Source organism: Pristis pectinata, chromosome 15, assembly GCF_009764475.1.
Source record: "Pristis pectinata isolate sPriPec2 chromosome 15, sPriPec2.1.pri, whole genome shotgun sequence".
NCBI classification, from domain to species: Eukaryota; Metazoa; Chordata; class Chondrichthyes; order Rhinopristiformes; family Pristidae; genus Pristis; species Pristis pectinata.
In genome coordinates this window covers 47,827,132-47,853,010 of record NC_067419.1, presented here as the reverse complement: position 1 = coordinate 47,853,010, position 25,879 = coordinate 47,827,132, and the positions used below count along the sequence as shown (strand labels likewise).

Below are 25,879 nucleotides of genomic sequence, written 5' to 3'. Positions count from 1 at the left end.
TCTCCCTTTCTCGGTTATTCCGTTATTGTCACTTTAGCATGTTTTTACACTACTTCGGATTGCACTACAATATTTGCACCATTCTGCTGGTTTGCACTTATTGTTGTAGTTATTACTACTATGGACATTGTTTACTCTGAGCGTGATGTGAGCAAGGATTTTCATTGCACTCTGGTGTATATGACAATAAACGAATCTGAATCTGTACCATTAGCTGAAGTCCAGTTCAATTAGCATTAGAAGTCAAGGTACGACCGACGGAAGGCCATCGTGAGCGCAAAAAGGCGATTCCGTGTGAAGTTAGAGACACAGTCAGACGCACGACAGCTGTGGCAGGGTTTGAGTGCCATTACTTCCTATAAGGTGAAACCTAACAGCAAAAACGGCAGCGATGCTTTACTCCCTGATGAGCTCAACGCCTTTTATGCACACTTTGAAAGGGAGAATAACACTGCACCTGTGCAAATCCCCACAGCATCTGACGACCCTGTGATCTCTGTCTCAGAGGCTGATGTCAGAACATCCTTCAAGAGGGTGAACCCTTGGAAGGCGTCAGGCCCTGACGGTGTACTTGTCAGGGTACTGAAAATCTATGCCGGCTAACTGGCTGGAGTGTTCAAGGGCATAGAACATTACAGCACAGTACAGGCACTTCAGCCCACAATGTTGTGCTGACATTTCATCCTGCTCTAAGATCTATCTAACCCTTCCCTCCCACATAGCCCCCCATTTCTCTATCATTCATGCGGCTATCTAAGAGTCTCTTAAATGTCCCTCATGCATCTGCCTCCACAACCTCTGCCGGCAGTGCGTTCCACGCACCCACCACTCTGTGTAAAAAAAACTTACCTCCTACATCCCCCTTATACCTTCCTCCAATCACCTTAAAATTATGTCCCCTTGTGTTTGCCATTGTCACCCTAGGAAAAAGTCTCTGACTATCCACTTGATCTATGCCTCTTATCATCTTGTACACCTCTATCAAGTCACCTTTCATCCTTCTCTGGTCCAAAGAGAAAAGCCCTAGCTCACAGCGAGTGGTCGAGAGTTCTGCCCGAGTTGACTGCCTGCCCCTCTTTCGGGCTTACGCCTGCGCCCGGGTGCCCTTGAGAGGGAGCACATGGTATCCACGGGCACCCTGGGAGAATTCCAGGATCAGTGGGCCCCCCAGGGATTGCCTGTGTCGTGGACGGTGTTAATGATATTCTGATTTGAAGCAGTGCATTTTGCAACAGTTTAGTTAGCGTCTGATGTAGTTATGTGTCTGCGTCGCGAATAAACTTTTGTATAGTTAAAAAAAAGCCCTAGCTCGCTCAACCTATCCTCATATCCTCTATCATCTAGTCATCCTCCTATTCTTCACATACGTGTAGAATGCCTTGGGGTTTTCCTTAGGCAGGTTGGAAAAAAGATAAGATGTGGCAATTTTGGAGAACTTAGATTAGGTAAGAGGCTACATTACATATATTATTGACATCTTCAACCTCTCGCTGCTGCATTCGGAGGGCATCAATCATACCAGTGCCCAAGAAGAGCAGGGTGAGCTGCCTCAATGACTATCGCCCAGTAGCACTCACATCTACTGTGACGAAGTGCTTTGAGAGGTTGGTCATGGAAGAATTAACTCCTGCCTGAGCAAGGACCTGGACCCGCTGCAATTTGCCTACCGCCACAACAGGTCTACAGTGGATGTAATCTCACTGATCCTCCACTTGGCTTTGGAGCACCTGGCCAACAACAAAACATATGTCAGGCTGCTGTTTATTGATTACAGCTCGGCATTCAACACCATCATCTCCTCAGTACTAGTCAACAAGCTTCAAAACCCGGGCCTCTGTACCTCCCCCTCCAACTGGATCCTTGACTTCCTCATCGGGAGACCATAGTCAGTGCAGATCGGTAATAACATCTCCCCCTCACAGACAAGCAACACAGGTGCACTTCAAGGATGTGTGCTTAGCCCACTGCTCTATTCTCTCTACACTCATGACTGTGTGGCTAAGCACAGCTCAAACACCATCTATAAATTCGCCAATGACACCGTTGTTGGTAGAATCCCAGATGGTGATGAGGTGGTGCACAGGAGTGAGATAGATCGGCTGGTGGAGTGGTGTCACAACAAGAACCTCGTACTCAACGTCATCAAGACCAAGGATCTGATTGTGGACTTCAGGAAGGGGAAGTTAGGAGAACACACACCAGTCCTCATTGAGGGGTCAGCAGCGGAAAGGGTGAGCAGCTTCAAGTTCCTGGGTATCAACATCTCAGAGGATCTATCCTGGGTCCAACACATTGATGCAAGGAGGCACGCCAGTGGCTCTACTTCATAGGAATTTGAGGAGATTTGGTATGTCACCAAAGACTCTTGAAAATTTCTACAGATGTACCATGGAGAGCATTCTGACTGGTTGCATCACAGCCTGGTAATGGAGGCTCCAAATGTGTAGGGTCGAAAGAGGTTGCAGAGGGTTGTAGACTCAGCCAGCTCCTTCACGGGCAGAACCCTCCTCCCATGGAGGACCCTCACAGCCCGGGACATGCCCTCCATGTTACTACCATCGGGGAGGAGGTACAGGAGCCTGAAGACCCACACTCAATGTTTCAGGAACAGCTTCTTCCCCTCTGCCATCAGATTTCTGAACGGTCCATGAACACTACCTCATTATTCCTCTTTTGCACTACTTATTTATTTTTGTAGTTTATAGCAATTTTTAAGTCTTTATGTCTTGCACTGTACTGCTGCCGCAAAACAACAAATTTCACGACATACGTCAGTGATGATAAACCTGACTCTGATAGCTGGTTTCGACCAAGGGTGAGAGGACTATCTTTCCCAGAGGTAAACTAGTATTTTGACAAAAATAGGGTAAGAAGTCATGCTTTTAGTGAGAAATTTGAAATTATACAATGTTGAGAATAGATCACGCCAAAATCAGAAACAACATATGCCTCAACTCGTCCCTTTCCCCCGAACTGCTCCCCAGTATTCCCTACAAAGGGAAGACCATTCTTCAAACCATCAATGCACATCATATTCTTTTGTTAGTGAAAATTTGTTTTATAACTAATTATAAATCATTAACATTAATAAAAGATTTGGCAAAGGGGAAAAGCAGGTTTTCAAAAAAATCACATTATAACGATGCAGTACGACTCAAGAGCTGTTGGGGGTTGGGCTGGGTTAAAGGATTTTGGCATCGTAAAAGGCAAACTTTTTCAGCCCAAAGCTTTCTGGCATTTACCTTCAGCCCTGGGATACAGAACATGTCAAGATTTTATTTTCAGTAACACACTAAAACTGAAATTATCAAGATCTGGAAGTTACAGCTCCATGCAGTAAGAAAAAAAGTTTATTAGTTAAGCCATATTAAGTAAGGCATCTTACAAAGTAAAGAGAGAAATATAGTTTACCTGCAGGTACATTCAAAATGAATTTCCCATGTAATATCTAGAGAGGGAGTGCAGGATATTGTGCTCACAGGCACAGAGGTGAAATATTTTGACTTGCTGGAAATTCCCAAACACCTCAGCAAAACTGCTCACTATAATGTCATGAAGATTTCTTCCAATTATGGGGAAGTGGATCCTTCTGAGCCAATTAGCATCCAACATTCAAATGAAGAAAGAATACTTATATATAAAAATGATGCAGTGAAGTGGGGCTTAGAGTTGATTACCAAAGCTCAGCGGCTAGTAAGACTGAATGGCATTGCTGGATAAAAAGGAAAGAAAGCATTCCATTTATCTAGTGCCTTTCATAATCCCTGGTTGAATTACAATGCTTTACTGCCAATGTACTCTTTGAAGTAGTGCATCACAAGCATTTTCTTGGAGTAATTTCTACCACGGGACCTAATCATTTAGTGCACCAACATTCCCACAAGATCTTTGCTTCAAAAAAAAAAGAACAAAGTATAGTGAATGCTCCTGTGTCACTTTTTAATCAAGCTATTTTGCTTTTAAAATCATATGGTGTTGATCTATGTGATGCAAGTAAACTGCAACACACGGAACTTGTTTCAATATTTCTACCTGATCTTGGGTTAATTCTGAATACAGTCTTTTCACCAGCTTGGTGCATCATTATCACCAACTTTTTTCAAAACCCTTCCAGGTGATACTCAGAGGAACATTTATCCAGTACATTCATCTGTGAATCACGTAGCAGAGACTGGTACTGCAGTACAAAGATAACGGGACTCTAATGGAATAGTACAAACTATAAAAGCACTTCAATAGTTTGCAAAAAACCAGGACTTTGAGCTGGTGAAATGAAGTAGCATTCTTACTTTTACATATTTCATGAGATTATAGCAGAATTACAGAGAGAAGAGCGTAAATCCACACTCCCACTGGTGAGCTTGGCTTGAAGGGGTCACTAGTTGGAAAATGGATTACAATAAAGTTATCTCACTCCATTTTCTTCTGGGTGCTCATTGTTCGATTCCCCTGAGTAAAGACTGGGACCTGGGTAAACAGTGATACACTGAATGTGTCCCCATCTAATATTTAGAGAGGGATTGCGGGGTATCTTGGCTCAGGGGTACAGGGATGAAATACTTTGACTTACTCTGGAAAGTCTCAAATATCCCAACGAAACTGCTTGCTATAACATCACTAAGATCCGCTGAATTTTAAGAAGGACTGCTCCTTTTGAAACAACTGGCAGCTGAGTGCTCAACATTGGTGGATTTACCTTGTAAAATATACAGTTAAGAGTTTCTAATCACCGTGACATCTACATATGGAATTTAAGGCCAGCTTGTATTGCATGGATGAAATTGGTCTTGATTTCCCATATGAAAGTTACAACTTTTCTTGAAGAATTTTGTAGGTCAGTCAGACAAAAAGATCCCCAGGAAAAGCTACAGTCCTGGATAGTGTAACGTAGCTGGGTGATAAATGCTGGTGGCCGTCACATCTAAAGAACAGAAGACTTAAAAGATTTTAAATTGTAGCTGTGCAATAGTTAAAAATTCAAGAGCATCTCTTTTTAAAGCAAAAGCTTACCTGTGAAGCAATATTGAGTTACAGCTTTAAGTTAAAAAATAACTCAATTTAGTTAGGCATTCTAGCTCAGAATCTCCTCCATCAGAAAAGCTAACGAGACAACATTCCGAATTGCATCAGTTTTGAGGTATGGCATTAGCCTGGGCATGAAAATGTCACTTTGAAAACATGGAATGCAGTGCATCCTTAGGGGAGTGATGTAGAAAGTGGAACATCTGACCCGTCTGGTCCAAACTCCTGCTATCCATGTGGAAGGAACTAGTTCTTATCCAGCATTTGTCATGGAGCAGGATGGAGGCCAGGCTCACATTTTGCTGGATACTCACACGGAAACAACTTGCAGCAGGGGAGTAAACACATCCTTCAACGGGCACCCAAGTTGTTAGAAAATGCGAGATTTGATCAAAACATGGGCGATGTTTTCATTTTTCACTTCAGAGCTTAAGAACAATTAAAATATTGAGGGAAGGATTGCATTTATCTGGAATAAATCTTGATTTATCAGCTTCTTAATGGTTAATATTTTGTTTGACAAGAACCTGGTGCCAAGTTTTAGTATTTTAGATAAGGTGGTGAATCTCCTAAATGGTAATGGGGAAAATTGTCGGAAAGCAAATGGTAATGATAATATTGTTGGTAACAAGGAAACATAGTAGAGCTAACTTGGATGTGAAAAGGAGATTCACTAAGAAAATAAAGTGAATTTAAAAGAATTCCAACTCTATACCAGAAAGACAGGAAAGGTCTAACTTGACAGTTAATGGGCAGCCCAGTAGAATTGGGCTGCTCCACTGGAGTAGAGTCTAGAAGAGTATTTTAAATCTCCTTTTGCTGCTTTTAATAATAAAGCTGACATTAATAAGTTTAGCCTGAGTCTTTCTCAGGGTAACAATGAGATTCCTTTAAAGATGTTAATACAGATGAGGTTTTGCATACGTTTACTCATGAACAAATACAGTGCTGGGGAAAATAGAAATAACATTGCTCCTGTGCAGGTGAGCAGACCAACAGAGCTTCAGAATTACAGTAGAAAGATTATAACTTAACATACAAGTCAGAGTGTAATAATCAGACTGTGACTTGATTTACACTGGTCATGACTCTTACAGCTTTAAAAAGTAGACAGATCTGTGCCAGTGACACAGTTGTAATCAATAAGAGCATGCCGAATTTTCAAACACAGCAAAGTAAGTGGCACAAATAACACAAGCTCAACCCTTTTCCACCCTTCTCCGTCAAGAAAATAACCTGTGTCAAACTCAGCGCTCCACATGCTCCGTTTTCAGAACCAAAACATCCCAAGTCTGCCTTCAGTCACTGAATGATGACTCACTGCCAGAACTGTCCCCTTCATCCTCCTTAACTCCATCCGGGACCAAGGCATTTGGGGTCCTGTAGAAAGGGCAGACGTGCACAGAATCATCAGAGGGCTCAAACCTTGTGCATCGCAAGTAGCACCAAGTTAGATTTTGTTTTGAAGGATATTCCATTTCAAATGGAAACTCAGTTTACAGCAATTTAACTTTCTTTAATATTTAAGTTTAACTGTGCTAGGACATCAGGAACCTTGCAGCCTAACAGCATGAACATTGAATTCTCCCACTTTAGGTAACCCCCACCCCCCCTTCCCCACAAACCCTCCCCACCCCCACCGTGCTTCTTCCCTTTCCCAGCCTCTTTTTTTGCCTCCCTCCTTACCTTTGACCCATCCCCCGGTGGATCTGCTCTCCCCTCCTCCCCCGCACCTGTCTATCATCTGCATCTACCTATCACCACCCTGTGCCCACCCCACCTCCCCTCCTTTGTCCACCTATCACTGCTCTGCTTTTCCCTCCTATATATTGGGCTTCCCCTTTTCCTATCTTCAGTCCTGAAGAAGGGTCCTGACCCGAAACGTTGACCACCTGCTTTTCTCCACGGATGCTGCCTGGCCTGCTGAGTTCCTCCAGCATCAGCATGTTTTTCAGGGTCCAGTAAACATTGGCTATTGATATTATGAACTATATTTTGTTGGTGCATGTGGACATATATGGGGTAATTTTATGAGCTATTCCCAAATCTGCATGCATATAAAATACAAGTTGAGAACAAAAAAATAAACAAAGAGCACCAATTACAAAACACTTCCGTTAAACAACAATAAATACTGATTTTTGCACACTTCCTACACTGGAATGTCCTATGGGGAAATGATGCCACACATCCCGTAGGTAAGATAACATTATTCCACAGGCTTGTGAAATAGGATTCTGTTTAACTTCCATCATTGGAGCAGTGGGTATCACACTCAGTCTTTTCTGTGGGAATTATTTCAGGCATGACAATCTTGTAAGATGTAGCCTCAGTGTGCAAACATACGTGGGCAGTAGGGCAATGTTCAGCAACAGAGGTCCCAGGTCTAAGCTAGGTTTGCCAGAGTGTGCCATTTTTGTTTTAAAAAAGTGTTTCAAGAAATAGGAAAGAAACAAGAGCTATTCCAAGCCACAGCAAGTATTTTGCATCCTACTTCAAGTCTATACGTGCTGCATTATTTCCACGTGAAGGGTGGTAGGCCTGGAACTCTTCCGCAATGGCAAGCAATTGCTAGGCCAATGATATTGTTGAGAGGGGATTGTGTATATAATCACATGACCTCATTGAATGATGGAACTTGCACAGGGGGCCGAATGGCCTCCGCCTATTCCTGTGCACTGGGCAAGAGCAAAGTCAGGCTTGGCAATTTGGTCTCCTCAGTGAGCATTTACTGACGGAGACACAAGAGACTGCAGATGCTGGAATCTGCAGCAACAAACAATGTGCTGGAGGAACTCAGCGGGTTGAACAACATTAGGATCTCGACTCCAAACGTTTACAATTCCTTTGCACCCCTGCAGATGCTGCTTGGCCTGCTGAGTTTCTCCAGCAGATTGTTTTTTGCTCGAGCATCCACTGTTCAGTGTCTCAGCTCGCTCACGTGCAAGAATGACCACGAGAATCCTTATAGAGTCAATAGAGTCTTTCAGCCCAACTTGTCCATGCCAACCATGGTGCCCACCAAACTAGCCCCATTTGCCCGCGTTTGGCCCATATCCCACTAAAACCTTTCCTATCAAGATACTTATCCAAATGTCTTTTGAATGTTGTTACTGTACCTGCCTCAACCACTTCCTCTGGCAGTTAGTGCCATATACAGGCCACCCTCTGGGTGAAGAAGTTGTCCCTCAGGTCCCTTTTAAATCCTTCACCTCTCACCTTAAACTCGTACCCTCTAGTTTTTGGTTCTCTTCCCTGGGAAAATGACAGTGCATCCACCCTATGCCCCTCATGATTTTATACACCTCTAAGGTCAGTTTCCTACATTCCAAGGAATAAAGTCCTAGCCTGCCCAACCTCTCCCCATAACTCAGGCCCTCGAGTCATGGCATTAGCCTTGTAAATCTTCTCTGCACACTTTCCAGTTTAATGACATCTTTCCTATAACAGGGAAATCAAAACTGTTCACAATACCAGGTGTGGTCTCAGTGTATGCTAAATCATTGAGAAAGCCAGCCCACAATGAAGAGAAAGATGCCATGAGAAGAAAATTACAGAACTCAAAGGACCCAGAGTAGTAACCTCTGGAGGCCTCTAGGGGGTAACATCCATCCATTCAGCACCACAGCAACCTGGAACGGTGCAGCACATCAGCTCAACGCTGCCTGTTCTAGCTAACCCAATGTTCCCATTGCTCTGAATTTCTCTTTCCTTCAAGTTTTTATCTAAATTACTTTTGAAAGTTCTTAGTAATCCTGTTTCTGACAAACTTCTATAGATGCACTGTTGAAAGTTTCCTGACTGGTTGCATCATGGTCTGGGACGGCAATTCCAATGCGCAGAAACACAAGAAGCTGCAGAGAGTCATGGACTCTGCCCAATACATCACGGGCACATCCCTCCCCACCGTCGGTGGTTTCTACAAAGGCACTATCTCAAGAAGGCAACATCTATCATTAAAGATTCCCCCACCATCTGGACCATGCCATCCTCTCACAGCTCCCATTGGGCAGGAGGTACAGAAGCCTGAAGTCCACCAGGTTCAAGAACAGCTACTTCCCTTCAACCATTCGGTTCTTGAATCAACCGACAATACCCTAATCACTATACAGTTTAGCAACGTTATGACCACTTTGCACTAAAATGGACTTTTTTTTTGCTCTAAGCGTGTTCTTTCTTGTAAAAACTGTGTACAATTTATGTTTTTTGCGCATGTTGCTTATCTGATGCTATGTGTCTGTGATGCTGCTGCAAGCAAGTTTTTCACTGCACCTGTGTGTACATGTTCTTGTGCAGATGACAATAAACATGACTGACTTTTTTTTGCCATCATCTCCCTTCCAGTTTTTGACAACTACCTTAAACTTGTTATCACTGGTTACTGAACCTTATCACAGGAGTGGGCCACACAGCTCGAGCCTGAAGTACCCTTCAATTGGACATAGCTGATTTTCGACCTCACTTCTACTTTCACAGTTGACACCGTTCTCACTTGATACATTTTTGGAATCCAAGGGAATCAATTCTGGCCAAAAAGCATCCATAACCCCAGAGACAGATGAAACTCCTCCTTACCTCAGTCCTAAATGCTTGATTCTGAATATAGGCCCATTGTTGCAACTTTTCCTCAAAGGGCAGCCTAATTTAATAAATGTTGGCTTTGGAGGCAGCCCAAAAGAGATGCACTGGGCTGACAACCCCATCATAGAGTAATACACCACGGAAACAGATCCTTCAGCCCAACGTCCATGCCAACCAGGACGCCCATCTCAGCTAGTCCCATTTGGCCCATATCCCTCTACACCTTTCCTATCCATGTACCTGTCCAAATGTCTTTTAAACATTGTTATTGTACCTGCCTCACCCACTTGCTCTGGCAGCTCGTTCCATATACGCACCACCCTTTGTGTGAAAAAATTGCCCCTCAGGTCCCCTTTAAATCTCTCCCCTCTCACCTTAAACCAATTCCCTCTAGTTTTTAATCCCTTTTACTTGGGAAGACTGTGTGCATTCACCCTATGCTCCTCATGATTTTGTACAACTCTTAACGTCTCCCCTCAGTCTCTTACGCTCCAAGGAATAAAGTCCTAGCCTGCCCAACCTCTCCCTGTAACTCAGGTCCTTGAGTCCTGGCAACATTCTCGTAAATCATCTTTGCACTCTTTCCAGCCTAATGACATCTTTCCTGTACAGGGTGACCAAAACTGTACACAATACTCTAGGTGCAGCCTCACCAATGTCTCGTACAACTGCAACATAACATCCCAACTCCTGTAGTCAGTGCCCTGACTGATGAAGGCCAATGTGCCAAACGTCTTCACCACCACCCTGTCTACCCATGACACCACTTTCAGGGAACTAAGTACTTGTACTCCTGGGTCCCTCTGTTCTACAACGCTCCACTGGGCCCTATCATTCATTGTGAAAGTCCTGACCTGACTTCCCAAAATGTAACACCTCACACTCATCTGAGATGAACACCACCTGCCATTCCTCGGCCCACTTACCCAGCTGATCAAGATCCCCCTGTAATTTCTGATAATCTTCTCCACTGTCTACGATACCACCTATTTTAGTGTTACCTGCAAACTTACAAACCATGCCTCGTACATTCTCATCCAAATCGTTTATATAAGTGGTGAACAATGAAGGGCACCGCACCAATTCCTGTGTGGCACACCACTAGTCACAGGCTCCCAGTCCGAAAAACAACCTTCCACCATCACCCCTTTACCATCAAACCAAATATGTGTACACTTACAGAGACACACGAGATTCTGCAGATGCCAGAATCTGGAGCAAGACACACACACACACACACACACACACACACACACACACACAGTGCTGGAGGAACTCAGCAGGTCAGGCAGCATCCATGGAGGGAAATAAACAGTCGACGTTTCGGGTCGACACCCTTCATCAGGCCTGAAACGTCGACTGTTTATTTCCCTTCATGGATGCTGCCTGACCTGCTGAGTTCCTCCAGCTATCTGTGTGTGTTGCTGTATGTATACACTTAAATAGCTCTCCTTGGATCCCATGTTGCAGACTGGCCTTCCATCATACGCAGCTAAAGAAATTAGATCTAAATTCTTTGGAGTTTAGAAGAATTAAGGGGTGATTTTATTGAAAAATACAAGACCCTGAGGGGATGTGACAGGGTAGATGTGGAGATGTTTCCACCGGTGGGAGAGATTCAAATGAGGGCACAGAGTTACAAGATTAGTGTTTCAGTCATTTAAAACTGAGGTGCATAGGGACAACTTCTCTCAGAGACTGGTGAATCTCTGGAAATCTTTATTCCAGAGGGATGTGTAGACTACATCAACTAAGGTATCTAAAGAGAAAGTAAATAACTTTTTTGAAAGATCGGGCAATTGACTGCTATGGGGAAGTAGCACAGAAGAGGAGATGAGAGGTGGGGCAGATCAGGCCATATCACAGTGAATGGCAGAGCAGGCTTGAGGGGTCGAGTGTCCTACTCCTGCTCTTATTTTTTCTTAATGTACACATTCTTAGAGATATTAACTTTTTCATTATACTGCTGCCAAGGAAGTACATCTATCTTAACTTTATGATTCCAAAATATGACACCAAAATATCCCCGATCAGCAAGATTGAACAGATGGTTTGCACGTAAAACAAAATTACTACTTTTCTGTTCTCCCTAACTAATAAGAAGAACCTTACAGATTCCCCCAGGTTAGCAAATGCCTGACATGGACAGCCCATACATATGGACAAGTGTTTGGGAGACAGGTGGGATGGATGGGGATGGATTTGCGGGCTGCTGCAGGCATCTTTTGCCGGATGGGAACAGGGCACTTCCGTGTGCCTTCTCTCCCCACCCCATCCCATCCCATCCCCAAGCTCCAACAAAAAGGGGCTGGGTCGAGCAGAACAGAGCTGGGAGCGCTGGGAAGACTCACTCTCTGACTCAGTGAGGCCGGCTGGCAGCCGCTCTTCCCGCGCCTGCTCGCCCTCACCTCACGGCTGTTTCTGTGATCCTCTCCCAAACCCATTTAATTCCAATTTACGAACTGTTCTCAGGAACAGAGCCCTGTCGTAACATGGGGGCTGCCTGGATAATTGTCCCATTAAATTCCATTAGCCCTCTTACTTAACCTGGCTATACGTCTTTGCAAACTTCTCGCATTCTCCTTAGGACTTATCTATCCATCTATCTGTGTATTCTCAGCAGACTCAAAATACATTATAATAGGATTCTTTTGTCCAGGTCATTAGTTTGCAGTAAACCATAGAAGCCCAATTAGAGCTCCTTGCAGCACACTGCTAACTGGAAAATAACTTTTTTCTGCACATTATCCAATCTTCCCTGGATATATTACCCAATCCCTACTGCCACTGGAAGCAGTTTCTCTTCTTTATCTTTTCCTAGTTCCGATCAAGGGTTATCACCCGAAATGTTGTCAACCCTGAAAGCTTTGGGCGGAGGGAACTCCAGATTTGTGCTATTTCTTGATCTATGGTTTAGTTCTGAATTCCATTAGTCTGAGAGACTTGCATAAGAAACTCATTGGAGAATGGGAACCTGAAAATTGACTTACATTTTGAAATGTATTTATACTCGACAAGAACAAACAGCTGAAGGGGTGGCCTCAGATTTTACAGTGCACCAAGGCTCAAGAAAGTAAATGCAATGAAATGTGGTCTGTGATCACTCACACCCCGGGGAATGTGGAGTTCAGGGTGGGGGAATTTGGGCAAATGACTGGACAGAGGAAGGCCTGGTTGCATTAGCAACAAGAAGAGACAGACAATCAGTAATGATGGAAAATTAAAGTCGACGCTTGCTTGAAGGCAGTGACCCAGGCAACTAATGCTGAAACAGACTCAACTCTCCAGTGCAGTAAAAGCCTGAATGCAACATCGGATCTAATACTGCTTGGCATCACTGTGTGAGCCCTACAGTCTGTCAGCTGCCACCTGTGCCTGGAACATCAGCAACACTTCATTCCATCGTCTTATGCCCTGATCCAAGAAAGACCATCTGAGCATAAAAGCTAGAGGACTCTCAATTTAAACTAAACTTAGGGCTCTTTATAGGGATGAGACAGATGAAACCTATGAGCTACATACTAGTAACGAACAAATAGCATCTGAACAACTAAAGGAAAAAAAATACAGAAGTGGTTAGTAGAAACTCACTCCAATAGATCTGGGTTGAGTCCTTCAGAAATCATCTTGTTCCTTATAGCCATAACAGGAACCCCCTGCAAAAGAGAATATGAAGTCCTGTTAGTGTTGAATTTCTCAGAGCCCTCGAGAACGCAAACACTCAAATTTTGAAATATTAACTCTCTCAACTGGGTGTCCAAAAAACAAAATGCGCATCAATTCATTACAGCGTTTTTTGAGAGCACCTCCCAAACCCTCAAACTCTACCACTACAAGGGCAGCAGGTGTGTGGAAACAGCTCTGCCTCTAGGTTCCCCTCAAAGTCCCACATCACTCACAATTGGAAATACGTCACTGTTCCTTGACGTCCAGGGTGGTTTTCTTTTATAAACACAGAGTGGTAGGTGCCTGAAACTTGCTGCCAGGGGTGGTGGTGGAGGAAGCAGACGTGATAGTGGTGTTCGAGGCATTTCAACAGGCACATGAACAGGCAGGGAATGGAGGGATTATGGATCATGTGCAGGTAAATCAGTTTAGTTTAATTTGGCATCATGGCCAGCTGAAGGGGCTATTCCGGTGCTGCATCGTTCTATCCATTGTTGCTAGATCTAAATCATGGAAGTCCTCCCCAGCAGCACTGCGGGAGTACCTTCACCAAACTATACATCAAAGAGGGATTCACCAGCACAACTTCAAGGGCAATTTAAATGGGTAATACATGCATTAAAATAATTTTAAAAGCCATAATAATTTATTGCAGCTCGTCAGTTGCAATAAAAAAAATCTCAAAGTGATTTATACTGGGGATGTAGGGACAAGAAACATTAGCAGGTACAGAGAGAAAGGGGTTTAGGGTGGGTCAGAATCAATGAGAAAAGGAGTTGAAGAGCTGAACAAGCAGTCACTGCTGGAGGGGCAGAGGGCAGGTAGTGGGTTGGGGTGAGAGAGGCAGAGGGTACGGGTGGGCTGTATTAAAGGGGAAAAGGGTTTGGAGTGGTCTGGCATTAGAAGGCAGTGGATATGGGGAAGACAGGTTAGAGGCAAAGAGCATAGAGTGGGCTGGGGTTAGAGGGGCAGGATTTAAGGAGGAAATTGCATTTCTTTGAAAGCTTTCACAACCTCAATACACCCCAGCATTTTGTTGCCTCCGAGTTCTGTGGAGTACACATCGTAACAACTTGTGCACTTCAAGCGCCCTCAAAGGGCAATCAGATGGGATGGTGATCGGAATACTTTTTTTTACTATTAGTGACATTGGGCGAGGGATAAATGTTGCTCAGGACATCAACAGAACTCTGCTGTTCTTTGAAATGTGCCATGGAATCTTTCACAATCATCTTGGCGGGAATGTTTGATTTAGTTGTAGGGGAGGGTTTAAACTGATCTGGCAGGGGGATGGAAACCAGGATGTAAGGTTACAAGATGCTAAGGTAAAGGAGGGAGTTTATAGAAACAAGTCCAATGAGGATGGCAAGAAGGACAGGCAGGTGAGAAGTCAGGATAATTTGCTGAATAATAGAAGTACAACAAGTCAGGATGTTAGGATACAGAACGTTAGGATAGGGGATGAGGTATATAGGAACATGTCTAAGGTAGTATGTGGTGAAGATGGTAAGAAGGATAGACAGGTGGAAAGCCAGGATAATCTGCTGAACAATAGAAGTACAACAAAATCAATAGCAGATACCGGACTAAACATACTATATTTAAATGCACGTAGCATTAGGAATAAAGTAGATGACCTAGTGGCACAACTACAGGTTAATAAATACGACATTGTGGCAATCACCGAGTCATGGCTTTATGATGGATGTGATTGGGAACTGAATGTCCAGGGGTACACAGTGTATAGGAAGGATAGGCGGGTAGGCAGGGGGGAGGTGTGGCCATGATGGTTAGTAGTGATATAAAATCAATAGAAAGGAAGGACATTGGGTCAGAGGAGGTGGAATCCTTGTGGGTGGAGCTAAGGAATAGCAAGGGTAAAAGGACAATAGCAGCAGTCATATATAGGCCCCCTAATAGCAGTCAGCAAGTGGACGATAAGTTGCAGTTTGAGATAGAAAAAGCATGCCAGAGTGACAATGTGAAGATCATTATGGGGGATTTTAACATGAAGGTGGACTGGGAAATCCAGAATGGCGGTAGTACTCAGGAGAGGGAGTTTGTGGAATGTCTGAGGGACGTTTTTCTAAAGCAACTTGTTGAAGAGCCCACCAGGGGATCGGGTGCTGTGTAATGAACCGGAGGTGATTAGGGAACTAAAGGTAAAGGAACCACTGGGAACCAGTGATCACAATATGATTGAGTTCAGTTTCAAGTTTGAGAAGGAGAAGCTGATAACTGGTGTATCGATATTTCAGTGGAACAAAGGAAATTACAATGGTATGAGAGAGGAGTTGGCCCTAATTGATTGGAAGAGTAAGCTTGCTGGAGGGACGGCAGAGGAGAAATGGAAGGAATTTCTACAGGAAATAAGGAAATTGCAGGATAGATATATTCCAAGAAAAAAGGTTTTTAATGGGAAAAAGGCACAAATGTGGATAACGAGAGAGGTGAAGGCTAAAATAAAAGCAAAAGGGGCGGCGTACAAAGAAGCAAAAATTAGTGGGAAAACAGAAGACTGGGAAGCTTTTAAAAACCTGCAGAGAGAAACCAAGAAGGTCATTAGGAAAGAAAAGATGAATTATGAAAGGAAGTTGGCGGATAACATTCGAAAGGATACTAAGAGTTTTTTTAAATACATAAGGTGTAAAAGAGAGACACGGGTTGATATAGGACCAATTGATAACGGTGCAGGAGCTATTATAATGGATGATAGAGAGATGGCAGAGGAATTGAATGAATATTTTGCATCAGTCTTCACCGTGGAGGACATCAGCAATGTGCCGGTTAGTCAGGAGTCTCACGAAATGGAATTGAGTTCAGTTAAGATTACTAGGGAGAAGGTGCTAGGAAAACTAAATGGACTAAAGACTGATAAGTCTCCCGGACTGGATGAGGTGCATCCCCGGGTTCTGAAGGAGGTGGCTTTAGAAATAGCAGAAATCGATAGGTTCCGGCGTGGTTCCGGAGGACTGGAGGGTCGCAAATGTAGTTCCGTTGTAGAAGACAGGTGGGAGGCAGCATAAAGGAAATTACAGACCTATTAGTCTGACGTCAGTGGTGGGAAAGTTATTGGAATCTATCCTCAAAGACGGGGTTACGGAATACCTAGAGGCGCAGGGCAGGATAGGTCCTAGCCAACATGGTTTTGTGAAGGGAAGATCCTGTCTGACCAACCTATTGGAGTTTTTTGAAGAAATCACAGGTAAGGTGGATAAGGGAGAGGCGGTAGATGTTGTGTATTTAGACTTTCAAAGGCCTTTGATAAGGTGCCTCACAAGAGACTGATTAATAAGATGAGAGGTCATGGAATTACGGGTAGGATAACAGAATGGGTGGAGCATTGGCTGGTTGACAGGAAGCAAAGAGTGGAAATAAAAGGATCTCGTTCTGGTTGGTTACCGGTTACTAGTGGTGTGCCGCAGGGGTCGGTGTTGGGGCCGCTCCTTTTTACCTTGTACGTTAACGATTTGGATGATGGAATAAATGGTTTCGTGGCTAAGTTTGCGGATGACACCAAGATAGGGGGAGGAGTAGGGAGTATTGAGGAGACAGGAAGGTTGCAGAGGGACCTAGACAGTTTAGGAGAATGGGCAAGGAAATGGCAGATGAGATTCAATGTAGGGAAATGTGCAGTTGTACACTTTGGAAGCAGAAATAAGCGGGCAGATTATTATCTAGGAGGAGAGAAAATCCAAAGCACGGAAGTACAAAGGGACTTGGGGATACTCGTGCAGGATACCTTAAAGGTTAACCACCAGGTCGGATCGGTGGTAAAGAAAGCGAATGCTATGTTGGCATTCATTTCGAGAGGTATAGTGTATAAAAGTAAGGAAGTGTTGATGAGGCTCTACGGGGCACTAGTGAGGCCTCATTTGGAATATTGTGCGCAGTTTTGGGCCCCACATCTTAGGAAGGATGTGTTGACATTGGAGAGGGTTCAGAGGAGATTTACGAGGATGATTCCAGGAATGAAAGGGCTTACGTATGAGGAGCGTTTGTCGGCTCTTGGACTGTACTCACTGGAGTACAGAAGAATGAGAGGGGACCTCATAGCGACAATTAAGATATTGATAGGAAAGGACAGAGTAGATGTGGCTAGGCTGTTTCCCTTGGTGGGTGAGTCCAGGACCAGAGGGCACAATCTTAGAATTAGAGGGTACAGTTTCAAAACAGAGATGAGGAAAAATTTCTTTAGCCAGAGGGTGGTGAATTTGTGGAACTCCTTGCCACGTACAGCAGTGGAAGCCAGATCAGTGGGGGCGTTCAAGGAGGAGATAGATAGATATCTAATAGTCAGGATATCAAGGGATATGGGGATAAGGCCGGTAATTGGGATTAGAATAGTTTTATTTTCTTCTTCTTCTTCCCCCATTCCCCATTTCTCATTTCTATTTCCCTTTCCTTGGAGCAGACTCAATGGGCCGAATGGCTGCTTCTGCTCCCTTGTCTTGTGATCTTGTGATCTTGGGGGGCTGATGGGACCGTCTATTTAATGTCTCATCTGAAAGCAGGTCAGTGCTCCCTCAGTGCTGCACCAGGAACACTTCCTGGATTACTACCTCCAGGATCAAGAAGGGCTGTAGGAACACACAAATTCCTCAGCTGGGGAGGAAGGGGATGCTAATAACTGAGCCATGGCTGACATCCTAAGACAGAGATTCACGACCGAGGAAAACAGTTAACACACCACTTGCACCATCTTCAGGTATCTTGCATATCGAGGGTCTTTGGCTACAGTAATAGCATTTTCTGTTGGTGAATCTGCTTTGACTTGAGCTGATGATTCAGCATTTTGTTGGACCTGAAAAATAAATACAAGCGCAATTATAGATGCATCAAGTGCATTAAATTCTTAAACATTTGATGCTCAGGTCAAGATCTATTAAGATCCTAATGCATAAAGACAATATCGAGTCAAAATATTGCATGACATGCAGTCCCACATCCAAGGGGGAATTATAGCAGGGGAGGATTTAGTAATTTTGTAAGAAGCATGCCTTAGGTCATCTCACACCAGCCTTTACTTCACAATTAACTGCTTGAATCCCTAGTGTAGTGGATGATTTATGAATGGCTCGTGTTCTTTAGAATTCTGGAGCTAGAAAGCCAGAGCCCTGCACCGCTTTATTCAATGCAGGATCATGACCAAAGTAATACTTACTCAAGGATACTCAACATGAAAGTCATTTGCATTTTACATGGCTCCAAAGTTAAAATTTAGATAACAATGCAAGACTTCAATTTGCAAACATCGAAATGTCATGTTTTGCCTTGCTTCTATTTTTAATATCTAAAGTAATTCCTGATTTATCCATATGAAATCATATTTCCATGACTTTCTCCTCCAATTTAATAACTTAACCAGAACCTAATTATACTGCAATGATCACACATGATCTTTGATAATAGCATAACAATCCTTTATAAGACAGGATTTAAACTCCAGAGTTTAAACTATTTTGGTATCCTTGAAATAAGGACTTTGATTTAAATTATAAATGGAATGATATACATTTCTGGGATGCCTTAGCACCCATTGTCCACTGGCTGAAAGTATCTGCGAGTCAGATACTGACAGCTGCTTTATCACATATTCATGCTATTTGTGTTTACAAGCAGGTTGCTGACCTAAGGAGACTACAGGTACCTTTTCCCACTCGTGGAGCTAGGCATTAAAGTATATTTACATGCTTTTACAGTCACATGCTTCAATCTGATTCCCGTGAGCAAGAGGTAGACTTGAATTCTCAGTTTTAATCAGCATAAACCAGGGTGAATTTCAGATATATTGTATTCCCTATAATCATTTAAAAATAACTCTCTGGGAAACAGCTATACTCCTTTACACAGGAGCATGGAATAAGAATGTAAAACAGTTCTGTGCTGAATGAAGGTGGTAACAAACAGCTCGTTGAACACCACTAAAAATCACAAGCAAAATCGAGTGGTGGCAGTGTTTGCCAGGTTTCCAGTCACCCATGTACTGGGTGGGAGAAAAGGGTTCAATGGACTTTGTGGTGGACATAACTAGGGTTTATAGATTTACAATGGTCCACAAGCCATAAATTGATTAGTTTGCACAATCCAGAAGGCAACATGTTCTGATCGGCCTGACGTCTCTCTGTCTAATACAGAATTAGCACATTCAGGTACTCAACGAGCTGCAAAATCCCCTTTACAAACCAATGCACTTAAGCTGTAGTCAAAAGTCAAGTTTATTGTCATATGCAGTACATGTGTGTGCGCACAGGTGCAATAAGAACTTACTTTCAGCAGCCTCACAAGCACATAGCATTATCTCACTCAACCTCACCACTTTCCAGCCAAAGAAAATTCTCTTTTAAGAATATCCTGGAATTCTTTTCCAAGAATCTGTTTTGAATCCACTTCCACCACTCTTTCCGGTAACACATTCCAGATCAGAGTTTGATGTCAAGTCCGAGATACTTTTGATCGTGGGGGAGTTGAGGGTTATGAGGAACAGGCTTGAAAGTTGAGCCAAGTTCAGATCATGATCTTACAATGCAGGTTCAAAGCACCGAATGGACAACTCTTGCTCCTGCTTCTTGTGCACTGTATGTTCCTTTATTTCATCCAATGTATAATCAACGCCTTACCTCTGTTGGGGATGGCTGGAGCTGGTTAGAAGATGGGCCATTTGAAACGGTCTGACTCTGGCTCGTTGGCTCTAGTGTGACGTCTTCCAGGCCAGGTATTGATGAAAGCTGTAATCCATAAACACAAAAGTTCGAGTAAAGCTCCTCATGGGAAATAGCCCTGCCCATAAAGCTTCATATCATGAAGCTTTTTTCATTTTTATATCCATAAAAGAGGGGATGGGGTGGGGTTCAGGCAACTCATTCGAATGATAGTGCCAACAATGCAGCAAGTTTTATATTGATACTGCAATGCCTTTCACAATTCTGAATGATTTCTTTTAAATGAGCATTGATTTTCCCTTAGCAGATGCCAACAGCAGTAGTATCTACAGGTCTCAAAGTCTTGGTGCCACAGAAGACAGAAACAGGCACTCTGACTCACTGAGTCCGCACCGATCAACATGCGCCCACTACACCAATCCCATCAACTCCCCCTAGATTCTACCACTCAGCTGCACACAAGGGGCAATTTACAGTGGCCAATTAACCTACCAACCTGGGATGGGGAGGGAATCACGTAGGCACAGGGAGAACATGCAGACTCTACATAGACAATACTGAAGGATAGGATTGAACCAGGATCACTGGAGCGTGAGCATCCTGATGTCTCAGCATCAACCACTGAAAGTCAGAAGCATCAATTAAATAGCTGACAAGAATTCTAATGAATAACATCCTTGTTCTACTCATTGTTAATTGTATTGAAAAATTTTCATCTGTATCTTGAAATCTTGTGCAGAACATTCAACAAAAGCAAAACATCATTCATGCTCTCTCTCTGTAGCAAAGACTTTATTGAATGCCAGAGGAGGCTTGAGGGGCCATCAGGCCTTATCCTAATTTCATTTCTTTGTGGTCACACAAGAAACACTACAAATCTATTTTGGCAAGACATAAAGCTTGAGAAAGGATGACCACTTTCTCAACATTTAGGGGATGCAAGGTTATTAACAAGGCTTTTATATCTAAGCAATCCAACCACTTAAAAGGTCCTGCACATTAATGGAATCAATAAAAATAAAAATTGGCAGTGCTGCCTCCTCCCAGTATAATGCATGATGGGCAAAACCTGTTCTTTCTCAGTATCATTTTAAGGAATCGTTTACATCCGAGGGGAATGAGGGAGCCTCTAACAGTACAGCATAGATTCTTTGTTGAAGTCTCTGGAGAGGTTCAAAGGAAAGATCATCAACAAGAAATGTTAACTGTGTTTCTCTCTCCACAGACACTGCCTAACCTGCCGTATATCCCCAATATTTTCTGCTGTTATGCCTGGAATGGGACTTGGACCACCACCTCTGACTCACACAAGAATGCTACCCACTGAGTCACAGCTGACGCAGGTGAAAATTCATAACCCAGGAGAGCACGTGATCAGGAGAGAAATAAAACTAAAAAACATATACATTTAAAAATCTCCAGCAATTAAAATTTTTAGGGAGATTTAAACCAATGCTAAAGTTTTATTTTGAAAAGACCACCTGAGAGGGGCTGTCAGGATCTTCATCAAACATCTCATCTGAAAGGCAACACATCCAACAGTCTACTGGACTGTCCAGTTGGATCGTGTACTTTCAAATTCTTGATTGCCCAGCCTTTGGTCTATTATTGCCCATAATATTGTTCCCTCACCCAGTTTATTTGGTGTGCTTGCCCCTGGCAAAGCATTCAATCTCATTCTAGTCATTCCTCTTGTATGGCCTCCTTTTCTCATGTTCGAGAGGCATAAACTTGATGATAGGTTAAAACACTCTATCACCAGAGATGGCCAAACCACATCAAGAAAAGGGAAAGATCTCTAAAATGCCTTTCATGTTCCAAAAGCATCCATAAGCACTACCTTGTTATTCCCCTTTTGCACTATTTTATTTATTTATTGGTAACTTATAGTAAGTTTTATGTCTTGCACTGTACTGCTGCTACAAAACAACTAATTTCACATCATGTGTCAGTGATAATAAACCTGATTCTGATTCACTTTACAGTTAATTAAACGTTGGAAGTTTCAACTTGAAGGCAGAATACAGTGTTAATGGCAGGATTCTGAGCAATGTGGAGGAACAGAGGGATCTTGGGGTCCAAGTACATAGATCCCTTAAAGTTGCCGCGCAAGTTCTTAGGGTTATTAAGAAGGCGTATGGTGGATAGTCAGAGACTTTTTCCCAGGGCGACATTGGCTCACGCGAAGGGGCATAATTTTAAGGTGATTGGAGGAAACTGCAGGGGGGGATATCAGAGGTAAGCTTTTTTTTACACAGAGAATGCAGAGAGCTCCTGGTTTTCACTATCAACAGGAGTCCATTGATTTAGTACCTCCGATGCAACCCCACACCCACTAGCTTCATTACTTTCTCTCTAGCCAAACTTTCCAAGGTTCCTTGTCCTCACCTTAAGTACACATTTTCTCCAGCATATGCCTGTGTTGGTATCCTCATTTAATCAAGGGGGGGGATTGACTGGATAGAAGCTGAAATGCTGTTTTCCCCTGAGAACTATTACTCTAATAGCTTCAGGACAAATGGTTGGCCATTCAAACTGAGATGAGGAAATTCTACATTCAGAGGGCTGTACATCTTTGAAATCCTATACCATTCCAGACTGTGTGCACTCAACTATTGTTTATTCAACTTGAGCCACGAGATGTTTTTGAGTCAAAATTGGTAAATTGGTTTATTATTGTCACATGTACCGAGGTACAGTGAAAAACTTTGTTTTGCCTGCCGTCCATACAGATCATTTCATCACATCAGTACATTGAGGTAGTACAAGGGAAAACAATGACAGAATGCAGAGTAAGGTGTTACAGTTACAGAGAAAGTGCAGTGCAGGTAGACAATAAGGTGCAAGGTCATAACGAGGACCGTTCAATAGTCTTATAACAGCGGGACAGAAACTGTCCTTGAGCCTGGTGGTACGTGCTTTCAGGCTTTTGTATCTTCTGCCTGATGGAAGAGGGGAGAAGAGAGAATGTCAGGATGGGAGGGGTCTTTGATTATGTCGGCTGCTTTACCGAGGCATCAAGAAAGTGATGAGTGCAGAGTGAGGGAGATGAGGTGCAATTCAGGAACGTCCTTGGCACTGACAGTGTATTAGAAAATCCAAATGACCTCAGATTTTGTTTATACCCTTGAAATCCGAGATTCATCCTAGCCAAAGTCAGCTTCAACTCACCTTTGCCTCCAAATATTAAGTGTTGTTTCAATCTGCTGGATCCTCAGGGAAAGTGTGGCCAGTTTCTGAAACGGAGAGGAAAGAAACCTTTGAATCAAGAAGCTTGGAAAACTTTCACAGGACACAGGAGATTTCCTTAATGTGTCCAAAGACTGACATTTATTAACATCTCATCACATGTAGTAATAACAATGACCTTCTCTTAAAATAATGAACTATTTTACAGTTACAATCAAGAAGGGAATGTGAGGAATGGCCAGCTGATCTGTTCAGAGTCCCAGAGAGCCACAGAAATTGGCCTTTTGGCACAGCAAATTGGTATTGGTTTATTATTGTCACTTGTACTGAGGTACAGCGAAAAACTTGTCTTGCATACCGACCGTACAGGTCAATTCATCACACAGTGCAGTTACATTGAGTTAGTACAGAGTGCATTGAGGTAGTACAGGTAAAAACAATAACAGTACAGAGTAAAGTGTCACAGCTACAGAGAAAGTGCAGTTCAGGTAGACAATAAGGTGCAAGGTCACAACCAGGTAGATTGTGAGGTCAAGAGTCCATCTCATCGTATAATGTTGTTCAATAGTCTTATCACCGTGGGGTAGAAGCTGTCCTTGAGCCTGGTGGTACGTGCCCTCAGGCTCCTGTATCTTCTGCCTGATGGGAGAGGGGAGGAGAGAGAATGTCCCAGGTGGGTGGGGTCTTTGATTATGTTGGCTGCTTCACCGAGGCAGCGAGAGGTGTAGACAGAGTCCATGGAGGGGAGGCTGGTTTCCGTGACGCGCTGCGTCCACAACTGTCTGCAGTTTCTTGCAGTCCTGGGCAGAGCAGTTGCCATACCAAGCCATGATGCATCCAGATAGGATGCTTTCTATGGTGCATCCATAAAAGTTGGTGAGTGTCAAAGGGGACATACCGATTTTCTTAGACTCCTGAGGAAGTAGAGGCACTGGTGAGCTTTCTTGGCCGTGGCGTCTACATGATTGGACCAGGACAGGCTATTGGTGATGTTCACTCCTAGGAACTTGAAAGTCTCAACCCTCTTGACCTCAGCACCATTGATGTAGACAGGTGCATGTACATCGCCCCCTTTCCTGAAGTCAATGACCAGCTCTTTTGTTTTGCTGACATTGAGGGAAAGGTTGTTGTCATGACACCATGTCACTAAGCTCTGTATCTCCTTCCTGTACTCTGACTCATCGTTATTTGAGAGCACTGACCATTCTCACTGCCTCGGTAAAGCAGCCAGAATAATCAAAGACCCCACCCTCCCCGGACATTGTCTCTTCTCGCCCCTTCCATCAGGCAGAAGATACAAAAGCCTGAAAGCACGTACCACCAATCTCGAGCACAGCTTCTATCCTCATGTTATAAGACAACTGAATGATCTCCTAGTACAATAAGATGGACTCTTGACCTCAGAATCTACCTTGTTATGACTTTGCACCTCATTGCCTGCCTGCACTGCACTTCCTCTGTAGCTGTGACACTTTATTCTGCATTCTGTTATTGTTTTACCTTGTACTAAATGCACTGTGTAATGAATTGATCTGTATGAATGGTATGCATGACAAGACCTTCACCGTACCTCAGTACATGTGACAATAATAAACCAATTACAATTTTCATTATCCTCGCCTTATTCTTGGCAACTCCCCCCAGATACCACCATTCACCTAAACACTAGGGGAAATTTAGAGTGGCCCATTAACCTGCAGTCACATGGAGAACATGCAACTCCACACAGAGAGCACAGAAGATCAGGGCTGAACCTGGGTTGCCGGACAGTGGTGCGGCCTGGAGAAATGGGATAAGAAGGTACAGCTTAAAATCATTATTTACCACATGTCAAATTAGGAACTTCAAAAAACAACGAAATATCAAATGAGTAAATTATGCACTGCAGAAAATGCAAAATTAAACACAAGATCATACTGGTGGAAGTAATCTTCAAGGATGCAATCTCTCCGATGCAAAGCAAGAGTTGGTCAAGTACCTCTTCGCAAACTGTTGAGAAACGATTCAAGAACTGAACAGTGTGTGCAATAAACTGGTTCAGAAACGCCACCGTCCTCTTCTGCTGAATGGCTGGGACCTGCAGTGAGGAATTTATTGATGAATCAAACATAATCCTGACGATAGAAAAACACACACACTTGCGTTTATTTCAGAAGGAACAAGGGATGTGAGTGAGGGACAGGGAGCGGCTGAGGGGCAAAGGGGGTTTCCCAGAGACGGGAGGAAGGGAAGGCGCTGTCCTGTCGAGGGGAGGGAGGGAGGGCAGGGAGGGATATAGAGCCAGGGGGAGGAAGTATCGGGCCAGGGTGGGGGTCGTAGGAGGATAACAGGGCAGGGGGGGGATACGGGGGTGTGGGGTGGGGGGAAGAGAGGGGAGAGATATCAGGCCGGGGGCGGGAAGGGCGGGAGGGGAGGGATATCGGGCCGGGGGCGGGATATCGGGCCAGGGTGGGGGGGGGGGGGGGGGGGGGGGGTGGGGGGGGGTGGGGGGTGGGAGGAGAGGGATGTCGGGCCGGCGGCGGGAAGGGGGGGCGGGAGGAGAGGGATGTCGGGCCGGGGGAGGGAGGGGAGGGACATCGGGCCGGGGCGGGGGGGGGGGGGGGGGGAGGGCGGGGGGGCGGGCCGGCGGCGGGGGGGGGAGGCGGGGGGGGGAGGGACATCGGGCCGGGGGCGGGAGGGGGGGGCGGGGGGGAAGGGACATCGGGCCGGGGGCGGGAGGGGGGGGGGGGGGGGGGGGGGGGGGGGGGCATAGGGCCGGT

At 44.2% G+C, this 25,879-nt stretch overlaps 1 protein-coding gene across 1 annotated transcript; it reads right to left on the bottom strand.

Moving 5' to 3' along the window:
• Positions 1–2,933: 2,933 nt before the first annotated feature.
• On the bottom strand, positions 2,934–23,111 carry washc3 (WASH complex subunit 3; the record flags this gene model as incomplete). The annotated part of the gene is made up of 5 exons (XM_052030735.1): positions 2,934–6,402; positions 13,195–13,259; positions 17,960–18,073; positions 19,890–19,997; positions 23,103–23,111. Coding segments are annotated over 5 exons (378 nt in total), but the record flags the coding sequence as incomplete, so codon positions are not given.
• Positions 23,112–25,879: the final 2,768 nt, after the last annotated feature.